The 12,129-nt window shown below is 45.2% G+C and overlaps 1 protein-coding gene across 1 annotated transcript; it reads right to left on the minus strand.

Annotated features, from left to right (window-relative positions):
* Positions 1-1,710: 1,710 nt before the first annotated feature.
* Positions 1,711-10,032, minus strand: KCNA1 (potassium voltage-gated channel subfamily A member 1). The gene has a single exon (XM_071551469.1). The coding sequence runs from the start codon at positions 9,686-9,688 to the stop codon at positions 8,213-8,215; it is 1,476 nt and encodes a 491-aa protein (XP_071407570.1). The 5' UTR covers positions 9,689-10,032; the 3' UTR covers positions 1,711-8,212.
* Between the last annotated feature and the right edge of the window lie 2,097 nt (positions 10,033-12,129).

The raw sequence follows: 12,129 nt of genomic DNA on the forward strand, positions 1-12,129 counted from the left end.
ACTTTGTTTTTTTGTTTGTTTGTTTATGGAGTTATTTTAGAGGGCAAAAACCATGCCCTAAGACTTGGTCCTGAATGTACCGAGTTTTGCCTGAAAACCTCCACTTAGCAAACCTGACCATATCCCAGTAAGGATGAGATACACCAAGGGGTAGTGACTGCACAGACTGTGGGAAAGATGAGGAATGACACAGTATGAGATGTTAACCTGTCAGCACCATGGCCAAAAGAACCTAGTGGAGCATTTTCCATGCTGAGAAGGCAGCACAGATGAAAACAGGCAAGGTCTTTCTTCCAAAACCCTGTATGATTGTGATACAAGAATTGTATGTATTTCCAGTCCTAAGGAAAGGGAGCTTTTGAGCTAGATCCTTGTATGGTGAGACAGACCATGTAGGAACCAGTGAAGGCCCTGGGGTTATTATTTCACAAGATGAAGTGTGGCCAAGATGGAAAGAAACTAGTAGAGGGATACAGGAACAGGTTGTGCACTAAGTGAATTGGAGATTCAGGAAACATCAGCAACATTACAATTCAACCTAAACAATACAACAGGAGCTTTGTTAAGAACAAATGGGAGAAGACTCCTACCATAGAGATGATTAACAAGCTTTTCTTCTACACAAGAAAGAAGATGAAGCGATGAGACTTTAGACACATCTAGAGCCAACAAACTCAGTGACAGTGATCACACCCTTGAAGTGAGGCATGCACATGAGCACCTCGTTGAACTAAGACCACCACCACAGAGCAGCTAACAGACAAATGACTTGGACTAGACCCATTTATGATTGACAACTGCAAATCCTTATTGGCAGCTCAACAAAACAATTTTTCACAGTTTGTAATTTGTAGACTGACTAAATACTTGGAGATGTTGATGAATTTCATTGACAAAAGGTTTTCTTGACCAAGAAAGCAAAACAAGTAAGCAAATTAAATCACATGACAAGCCAAGCAAAATGTTCTGCCTCATGTAAGGTCAGAGTATTTTCACTTCACTTCACCCATGTGTGAATCAGCATTCTACTGTAGATGTATCTCATGTTACAAACTGAACCAACCTACAGAAAGACCTGTCAGTCTCTCTAGATGGACTCCCAACACAAAACAACTTTGGTATAAAATAATTAGCATGTAGGTCATTGCCTTCTTTATATATGACACAACACTGAGACACGGCACACGTGGCTGCATCAGACCAGTTTGCACAAAACACACCTTGAAAAATCAGTTTCCAAAGAAAACAACATCAAATCCATTTGACTTGCTGACATTCAACCCAACACAAACCCCATGAAACCTGCTTTCAATTCTGCGCTTAGATGATAATGCTGGAGGCAGTGATTGATACACACAAGCCTTTGGAAAATGCAATGTCTTAACCTTATTTCCACTTACTTTGGTGGAACTGAGTGATGTCTCAGCAGTGAAGGCAGCAGAGTTTGGCCCCACAACATTACTTACTCAAGGTTAGATCCAAAGCCTATTGAACCCAAACCTTTGGATTAATTGCACTGTAAAGCTTGAGTTGACATTAACAAGACTCTCAAAGCCCACAGCCATATTTCCCACTCACTACATTGCCACTTCTTATACCATTCAGTAAGAAAACCATCAATAAGCCAACCATTCATTTCAAATGGAACTGGCCAATAGTGACAGCAGAGAAACCAGACTCCAGAAAATAACCAGACAGAATAAACCTGGGTAAGATCCTTAAAAATTATCTTTAATTTATGCCAAGTATGAACAGATGAACGAGTACAGAAGCAGGTAAAACTGCATAGATGAAAACTATGCATTTCAAATAGTTCAAGAACTCATAACATCAGATGTTCTAAAAATGGTAAGTCAAACAATTTCACTATTGGAAGCAAAATGAGCTGTAATGTGACAATGAAGTACATACTTGACCAAAGTATAAGCGATTTGTAAATGGTGGAAATAAGTACAGCTGTGTCAGCTTAAATGGTTTGTTGCCCTGATGGCGCACTTTCATATGGAGACTATTCAGTTTATACATTTCACATCGGCAATACTTGATCTTTAAAGTCAGAGGTATGTCTGAGAGGCCATTTACAGTTCTATAGACAGCTGTTATTTATTCATTTCAAACTGACATACTGCATAAACAATGCTTTACATGTAAAGAAAAGGAAAAAAAGATTTCATCTTAACAGGTTATAGGTAAGGGTTTGCTGAATTTAGTCATAAAAATATCATTTTTACTTTGTACAAAAGTAAAATATACATTTGATCCCAATTATATTTATAGAAATGTCATTGAAACAATAACATGGATCAAAGACTGATGCACCTAAAGAAACTGAATGCAGTGTCTTCATTTTATTATAGAAACTTGAAATGAAAGATGGGGTTTTTTTGTAACTTGTAGTGACATTTGCTTGAGCCTGTGAACAGGTGAAATATACAGAATTACACAGATATTAACAGAAACTTTGAGACAAATTTCAGTTAAGACCTCAGTTTAATTTTATTTCCTTTGAAAATACAAAGCATGCTATGCCTTGACAGCATAAATTGTTGACCTCACCGGTGGCAAGTTCACCTGTACTGAGAGAAACAGTAGAACACCCTGAAGTTTCATTTTTTTGCAGATACAAATACTGACACGTTTAAGAATACTTGATAAGCATTTCAGGAAAAATAAATTCCCTACAGCTGATTAATTAAAGCCAGAAAAACAGAAAACAGAAAAGAAACTCAGCCTGAAGTAAGTCCAACCAAACCTGAAGTGTAGGTCCCTGGTTAAAGCATCTCAGAAAAGGAGCCTGTTTCAGATTTGCAATGGGCAGGTCTGGAACAAACTTGCCATGTTGTGCAATTGTAAGGACAGATTTCCAGTTCCATCCAGCTCTGTGAGTATAGAGGGGAAATCACACTTTGGAGCTGGTTCTGCACCCCTGTGAGTCTGAAATTACTCTAAGTATCACTGGCATCAGGCTGCTGGAAGCCTACAGGATCAGACCATTCCTGGAAAAGCTGCAGTACCTCTCTCTTCTTCATGTTAGGGGGAAAGATTAATCCAGAATGGCACCCCTCCAGTAACAGTTATCCAGCTAATATTTGGAAAGGAATATGTTCTCTCCATAGATTGCATATGTATACAAAAGATTTTGTTCTGAAATACAACTTTCCACCTTTTCCTACTAGATTTCAGATGTTCCTGTCCTCCGTTTATTGGGTTTTTTTAATATATGTGCATTTGAGAAACTGCACTATTCAAGTGTGAACTGTGGAAAAATGAAACACACTCAGTTCTTTATGCTTAGAAATAATCAGGTATTTATGTTACACTTGGGATTCAGCTCTCTCCTAACAGAAACTAATTTGTTGAACATCTGCCTAACGAAAACCAATTGTCCCATAGTTAAAAAAAATGGTCATTAAAAGTTGCGACTGTTGCAATTGCTGATTTGGGGCAATGCAGCCTCAAACACGTGATTTGCTAAGAAGGGTCTGATCCCTGAAATCTCCATGAGGGTAAAATCAGTGCTGGAAACAAGAGGATATTTGCTGCATTTTGTCCTATCTCTAGTGCTTTGTACTGTCTTTCAGGTGTTTGGCCACGTGATGAACGGTATGTCAAGTTTAGCACTTTTTAAGTGGAAATTAATTATCCTGGGCCATGATCACTGTCAGGTTCCCAGAAAGCAGTGAGATTGACCCTCATCACACCTACAAACATGTAAACCAGGAAAAGAGGAAGGAAATCACTCAAATTGTTACCAGGATCAGTAAGCCAGGCTGTGAATTCCCAGCACTCTGTACTAAAAGTTTTGCTGCACGTGGGCACACCCTGCCCAGCCACCCCCTGGCAAAGCAGGGTCAGTTCTGGTACATCTACTGATTACTAAAGGTTTATCTGTCTGAATGAACTTGTGAGGCAGATGACGTAAACTGCAATAAGCCCCATTGTGTTCGTAATTAAAGCAGCCTTAATTCAATTCAGGTTACTTTCCTTCAAAAAGAATGACTCCAAATCAGATTAAGGTTGCCTTAATACTGCAACAGAATGTCCATGCTGGGCTTTAAAGCAGTTTAACAAATCTGCTTTAAATGTACACCTTTCATTAATTCAGATTAGCTTTCCTGAAGTCCTCCGCGGACATAAGGCTAAGGAGATTCCATGCAGGGAATCTGCATGGGTTTGCTGGGATGCTGAGAACTCACACCCTGGCTTACTTCATGTTAACTTCCTCCTAAAGGCATAAATCCAGGTCATTGTCTGTGCTGCAGCTGCCACATAGACTGCTCTTGGCAGTCTGGCAGCAATCCCTCGGTTCTCTGGTGGAATGGGGTGCAGAGTCTTGCATTTTCATCACTTTCCTCTGCCTGTTCCCTAGTGCTTTAGAGCTAAGTCTGGTAGGACCAGATGGGGAATTCTACCAGCCTACAGGATTCCTGCCTCTGCACTGCAGTGCACTGCTGCCTTGCTCTTGCCAGATAAGTTTCCTCATCACCGATGGATGAAGGAAAAGTTCTTTGGGGGCAGCTAAGATGCAGAGAAGCACAGAGCAGTGGCTGGTAAAGGAGGCTTGTGTAGTGATTCCTTATGATGGAATTGCTGCTTTCCCTCATCAAACTACAGCTCAGCTAAGACTGCCATATCTACTGGTATCTCTGTCCAGCCTAACATGGGCATGAATTCTGGGAGGTCCCTACCAAAAGAATGCTCCCTACCAAATTAATTCCCTGGACTCTTTCAGAGAAGCACTAATAAACTGGCCATCAGCTCAATTCCAGTCCTCTTCCAATTACATAAACAACCTCAGAGAGCCCACGTGTGGCAAAAAAAAAAGAAATATAAGGGCCAAAAGAGGAAGAAAAAGAGAAGAAAAAGAAAAAAATTAGAAATAAAGAAAAGGATGCTTACTGGTAGGAACAGGCAGTTTTTTAAGTGCACCTTCAGGCCCACAAAGACATTTCAGCACTCCTGTGTAAAGGGAGTAAGAGTCTTTTTTGTTGTTATTTTTCTTGTGTCAAACTTGTTGAAAATGCATGCCTATGCTACATGAGGTTAATTCCTGTACTCCATATGTGTTGAGATCCTTTGCAGTGAGCTATAATGGACAAAGCAACATTCAGGCTCCCCAAACCACCTCAAGACCTAAAGATCCATCCTGGTCTCCCGACAAAGAAGAATTGCTGCATGGAGCACCTTTCTCTGTACACATGCAGAATGATTATCATGCTGCACATTAAACTAAGGTGTGCAGACCCAGCTGGGGTTAGAAATTTCCAAAGTGAGGCCTCATCTCCCAAATGCATCTTTCTGATCATCAGTCCCGTAGCACTGAAATTATTATTGCTGTTCAGTTTAGTCAGTTGGTGGTTTTACAAGCTAAGTGCAGCACTCAAGTCTATTTTTACATCAGAAGTCATATCCTAGAATTCAAGAGTTTGGGAAGATCAGGACCACTAGAATTTAAGGGGGAGAGAGGTGTACAGTGGCCAGGGGCATGAGCTGGGGACAGGAAAGGAGCTCTACAACATCTACTTAGAGGATGTAATGCCCTGTTGTATCTCATGCTTTGCAATTCTTGCAGGAGTTAGAGCTCCCTCAGTTCTTAATCACTTCCTCATCGCTAAGATTCACAGAAGTCACACAGTGAGAAATAAAGTCAAGTCTTTCTGGAAACCTGGCAGGTCAAGCTTGTGCGTAACTGCAGAGTTAGGGTTGGTTTTTAACTCTAAGTGCCTTGATTTTATATATACATGTGTCTGCATATGTATGTGACACACACGGGAGCAGACATACATATATATATTTATACATATATGTACATATATCAGAGAGATAGGGGAAGAAAAAATCTGTACAATGTGGAAGGAGAAGCGTTCAACAGCAGTTGGCCACATGCTAAGTGCAGAATGAAGATCCTCAACTTTGTCCATTTAAAATATAAAGATTAGTGCCTACATTAGCTCAGATCAAAGTTTTATTATCTTCCAGGGCCTAGCAGTCAAGATGGCATATTGCAGAAGATACCTTCGCCTAGCATTGCTTCCTTCACCAAATGACAGTGGGAATAAGAATAGGGAGCAGAAAGAAGAATATGGGTCAAAGAAATTGTGATGGGATTTAAGATCTGACAGTCTGCTGAAAGGGGATGGAGAAGATGTGGATGGGAGGGCACTGGAAAGCCTGTCCCACCTACCCACCTGGGACATCTAAGGGAAAGAAAAGCACAGTCCTCCAGTCTGGTTGCTTGACTGGGCAATGCTGTAGTTCACAGTGGTCCCTAATTCCTCCTGCATCCTGCCACAAAGGGACAGGCTGCAAAAAAGCCATCCCAGGGAAAGGAGGGGCAGACACAATGATGGCAGTGATGTCTCTACAAACAACCAAGGGAAACCTGAAGACTTGCACAAACAGAACTATGAGTTATTTGGCAGAAGCAGATGCTGAGCACTGCAGCATCAGACTGGCTGGGGAAGGAAGGTATCCCATGGGCACTGGTGGTCTCTGCCCACCTCTTCTGCTTCCCTCTCCCTCACACTTGGTCCTTCTTTCTCTGCCCCTTTTCTGTGCTGTGCCAGGAGGCAGCACAGAACACTCCTGACAGTGTGCTGATGCCATGCCCTTTCCTTCAGCATCTCTGATCAGCTCAGTTCCTGGAGGCACTTTCAGCAATTTAGGGGATGTAAGATAAAGGCACTGCGCAACTATCTCAATCAATCTGTTGAGTCTCTTCAGTGACTTTTAGGGGAATACAAAGAAGTCTCAACTGATGACTGCAAAAGAAACCAGCTGCTGCAATTTGGATGCATATAATAGATAAGTTTCATTTACATTCTGAGAATGCACCAAAAAGCATGCATCTGCACCTTTCAGCTCTAAAGGATACTAGGTTTTAGGTGTTGCTATATATGACTGGACTTCTTAATTTTACATATAGCTTTCCCTTTAAGGGATGGGATATGTTCCTTTCTGACAACACCTGGACAAAAGCCAACATATTTCCCCGAGCAATGCAGGAAAACAATCAGGTTTCTCAAATCAGTTAATTCAGGCCCTCAGTCTATCAAGCACATTTTTTTTGTTTTTATTCTTATTCTTATTGTTATTACTATTATCATTGAATTCATGCATTACTTAATTCAAGTTACACTTTAATCAAATAGGCCATAATGCTGAATATTTGAACATGCTTTGATCTCCAAAAGTTATTGTTCCCATTTGACTAACATACGCACTTAAATACAGTACTTTAAATTACTAGTCAACGATTTAATAAATTAAGGAGTGCACTTCTGGTGAATGCAAATCAAAAAGAAAGAAAAAGAAAAGAAAAGAAAAGAAAAAAGAGTTAAAGGACCTATTTTTAGAAGATTCAGTTCAAACAAAAGCTTATTCGCTATTGTCTGAGGTAACGTTTCAAGCATGCGGTTATAAAATAAATAGTATCAAATTCAAACATGCTTATATTAAACTCCATTGTGCTATCTTACAACAGAGGGGCTAAAAGTTTTGTATCCAGTTCTGAACCAGGTGAGGAGGAAAATTGTGTTTCTATCATCTGCATGTAAGAGAACTTAGCAGCATTGCAGATGTTTTGTCTTCAGTTTTGTTTGTTATTTTCCTTTTAGAATCATTCTCCTATGGACAGCAAGAGACCAGGCTTAAGTATGTTTTTAATAAGGTGCTGTGTGGATCTGTAGGTTGGAAATATGTAACCTTTCACGAAGGGGGCAGAAGGAAAAATTTGCGCTCCTTCATAAAAAACACAGCAAATGTTTGCCACAGGTTTTTGGCTAATATTTGTTCACTATTATTATCTGATGCACTTTCTTGCAACTGTGCAGTTTTGCAGAATATTTTTACTGGAATCCATGCATATGCTTTATAGCTCTAAAAACTGTCTTGCTTAGTTTAAGTTAACTTTATCCAAAAAGAAAAGGGAGATGGGAGAGGAAAAGTTTAGGTCTAACGTCACACGGCTTAAAACTAAACTAGTTCAAATGGTTATCAATTGCCAAGTGGGAAATGCTTTTTGAAAATAAACAAAATTTTATCTTTCATGGATCCTGGAAGCTTCTTTATCGCAGAGCAAAGATTCGCAATGCAACAATGCATTTACGAGGTAAATAAAGCATTCAAAGACTATCCGTAAAGCATCTACAAAGTGTGACTGTGTCACTAAAGTCTTCAAGCTGTGAGTGGGGATTTGGTTTTTGGTTTTTGTTTACACATCAGTCAGCAGCTTGCTTTTATTAACGCAGTTTTGGTTGGCTACAGTGCAGTTGCCAGTTCTGAGATTAGCCTCTCTAAAATTGTCTATGCTATTATTCATATCCTCTTCGATTTCCATGTACTCAGATTTGCTGATTGTGGAGGAGCTGCGGCGACTGAGATCACTGTCAGATGCTAAATTAGGGGAGCTAACGTGAAGTAACTGAGCCTGTTCTTCCCCTTCTGTTTCTCGGTGGTAGAAGTAGTTGAAGTTGGACACGATGACAGGTACAGGCAGGGCAATTGTCAGCACGCCAGCGATGGCACACAAGGAGCCTACGATTTTGCCTCCAATTGTCACAGGGTACATGTCACCATAGCCCACAGTGGTCATGGATACCACCGCCCACCAGAAAGCATCAGGGATACTTGTGAAATGAGACTCAGGTTCTTCAGCCTCAGCAAAATATACTGCACTAGAGAACAAAATCACCCCAATGAAGAGGAAGAAGATTAGTAAACCTAGCTCTCTCATACTTGCTTTGAGGGTCTGTCCCAAAATCTGGAGGCCCTTAGAGTGCCGAGAGAGTTTGAAGATTCGAAATACTCTTACCAGTCTGATGACTCTCAGGATGGCCAAGGAGGTGGCCTGCTCTCCTTTCTGAGTCCCCTCCCGCTCAGCCATCTCGGTGCCCAAGGTGATGAAGTAAGGGATGATGGCCACAATGTCAATGAAGTTCATTATGTTCTTGAAGAAATCAGTCTTGCTGGGGCAAGCAAAGAAGCGCACCACCAGCTCAAAGGAGAACCAGATGATACACAGGGTCTCCACAACAAAGAAGGGATCTGTGAAGATGTTGGATTTGTAGACCTGGGTTGTGTTGTCAGTGCGATGCACTGTATACTCCTTGTCCTCCTTAAGCTCAGGTAATGTCTCTAGGCAGAAGATCACGATGGAGATGAGGATCACCATGACAGAGACTATTGCAATAACCCTTGCCGGCCCAGAGCTCTCTGGATATTCAAAGAGGAGCCATACTTGGCGCTGGTACTCCCCCTCCGGCAAGGGCCTCTCCTCATCTTTGATGAATCCTTCATCTTCACGGAACTTCTCCATGGCCTCCTCACCCAGCTCATAAAACTTGATCTCCTCAGAGAACATGTCCAGGGGCACATTGACTGGTCGTCGGAGCCGCCCCCCAGACTGGTAGTAGTAAAGGATGGCGTCGAAGCTGGGTCGGTTGCGGTCGAAGAAGTACTCGTTGCGCAAGGGGTCAAAGTACCGCATGCGCTTCTTGGGGTTGCCCAGCAGCGTGTTGGGGAACTGGGCTAAAGTCTTGAGCTGCGTCTCAAAGCGCAGTCCGGCAATGTTTATCACTACACGCTCACAACACTCATGGTCATCATGGGCAGCAGGCTGGTAGCTATCCTGGGGGTGGCCAGGGAGCGCAGAAGTCTCATCCATGTTCTCTCCAGCCATCACGGTCATGGTGGCAAACAGGAAAGGGGATCACGGGGCAGGGGAGAAGTGAGGGACAGGGAGGAGGAGGAGGAGGAGGATGGAGGAGAGTGGAGAACCCCAGGGCAGTACAGGAATGTGGGGACTCGGACACTGCAGGGAAGGATGATGAGGTGGGATGGGGAGCTTCAGGAAGGGATGGCTGAGGAGCCTAAGGAATGGAAATATCCAAAAGGGGACAGGACAGGTGCAATGAAGGGAGAGACATCAGGGATGACGGGAGGGCGAAGAAAGAGGGAAGAAGTACCTTTAGGGGGGGAAGAGGGAGGTGAGGGGTCCTGTCCCGTCCCCCAAACCAGCAGGCTGAAAGTCTATGAAGTGAACCCCAGGCTGGGGTCCCCTCCCCAGCCGTCTCCTTTAGCCTTTAACTCGATCCGTCCACTTTTCTTGCCAGCTTGACCATTGCCGCAGCTGCTGTCACGAAGCTACCACACACACACACACACACACACACACACACACACACGCGCGCGCGCGCGCGCACGCACACGCACACGTACACATAAAATAAATAAATAAAGAAATAAACAAACAAACAGATAAACAAATAAACAAACAAATAAATAAATAAATCACGGGCTGGGTGGGAGGCGAGTCCTTGCAATGCCAACTCAGCAAATTTCCATCACCTGCCCCCCCGCTCTCCCTTCACCCCACTGCCCTGGGTCCTCTCCTCTTGCTGGGAAGGGAGGGATGGAAATACTCCGCTTTTGAAGGCATAAAGCTCACTTGCGGGATGGAGGCTGCCGGAGAGGAGAGAAACAGAATAAACCAGCCCCCGAGCCCCACCAGACACACACGTTCAGGCGCAATGCATTGGCTTTCACACCACCAAGAACATCCCGCTCTGCCCACTACGGCAGCACATGCGATGCCCTACGCGTTCCTACACATCCCCGGAACATGCATCAGGGCTTCCAAAGGCAGGAATGTGCCCTGAGCTCTTCGGGAGGGCTTCCCAAGCAACTTCTGCGGGGTCGGCTCCTGCAAGGAGTCTACTGAGCACCGCGCTCCCCGCCTAACTGGCTGTGGAGACTTAGCTGAGCTCTGACAACTTCATCACACCAGTTAGGGGGATTAGGGCAAGGAGAGCAAAGTCTTGCTTTTCAGCAGCTAAACACAACTCCGAGAGAGATGAGGGAGGGAGATCGATATCCCAAACCCAAACCATCCAGAACAGAGTGTAACAGCGCGGGGCGGGGGGCGAGAAAGGGCTTTTCCTTACCTGTTCCGAGTGAGATTCGCTGGTTAGGAGTAGGAGCCAGTGCCGGAATGCGTCAAGTCGTCTTGCAGCAGCATCCGAAAAAACCAAAACAAAAACCGCAGCGACAAACTTAACCCTCCTCCTTCCTCCTCTTGCGCCCCTCTTTAGAACACAGAGATCGCTTTACAGGGCTGCCTGTGAGACACTGAAATATTCATACACTGTCTTAGGCTGCACCAAGGGCGAGTGGCTTTAATTAGTTTCTGCTGAGAACCGCAGTGGGGGGGTGGGGGGAACAGTGTGTGGAAAAGAGTGCAAAGTACCTTTTCCAAAAGGCTTGAGTTAGTAAATAAAATCAAGAGTCCTAGATAGTCGCCGGCTCTCCTGCTGTCTTCCCTTAGGACAGCTGGAAAAGGCGCCGGGCGCTGGGCAGCGGAGGCTGAGGAGATGACAGAGCGCCGCAGCCCTGCAGCCGCATCCCTGGAGTCGGTCTTGGCTCGTCCCAGCAGCAGAGGCAGCAGGAGGAGGCAGGAGCTGGGCGCGTGTGGCAGGAGCGAGAGGGCTGCTGAATGCCTAAGAGCGAGGAACAAAGTCGAGCCATTTCTTGACGTTGCAGTATCAGCAGAAACCTGAGAGCTGTTTGGTGCAGCTTGGGGAGCGGGAGGGCGGGGGAGCCGGGGGGCCGGGACCGGCGGGAGGAGGGAGGGAGGGAGGCAGGGATGCGAGCTGCCCCCGGGCCGGTCGCCCCCGCACGCTGCGCGCCGCGCCCCCGACGCAATGCGGGCGGTCCCGGCCGCTGCCCGCTGCGGGATGAGGCTGCGGGAAACCACCGGGACCCGGGGAACGGCGAGGGGATGCACAAGCAGCCCGCACAGATGCGCGGAGCAGCTGCCTCCCGTTGCGCAGAGGGGCGGCGGGACGGCGCTATTGCCCGGCTGAGCCCCTAATCCCCAGCCGGGGTTGCCCGCAGGTCCCCCCACAGCACCTGCGGTGGTGCGAGGCTGCAGGGCTGAGCATCTCGCACGGAGCGGGGCTGATGGGGTGAGCATCCAACACGGAGCGGGGCTGCAGAGCTATACATCCCGCACGGAGCGGGGCTTTTGGGCTGAGCATCCCGCACGGAGCAGGGCTGCAGCGCTGAACATCCCTCATGGAGTGGTGCTGCAGGGCTGAGCGTCCCGCACGGAGCGGGGGTGCAGCGCTGAAC

Source organism: Pithys albifrons, chromosome 3, assembly GCF_047495875.1.
Source record: "Pithys albifrons albifrons isolate INPA30051 chromosome 3, PitAlb_v1, whole genome shotgun sequence".
In the NCBI taxonomy this organism is placed as follows: Eukaryota; Metazoa; Chordata; class Aves; order Passeriformes; family Thamnophilidae; genus Pithys; species Pithys albifrons.

Coding starts and splice junctions, on each gene's coding strand:
- KCNA1 (XM_071551469.1), bottom strand. CDS start 9,688: ATGACCGTGATGGCTGGAGAGAACATGGATGAGACTTCTGCGCTCCCT.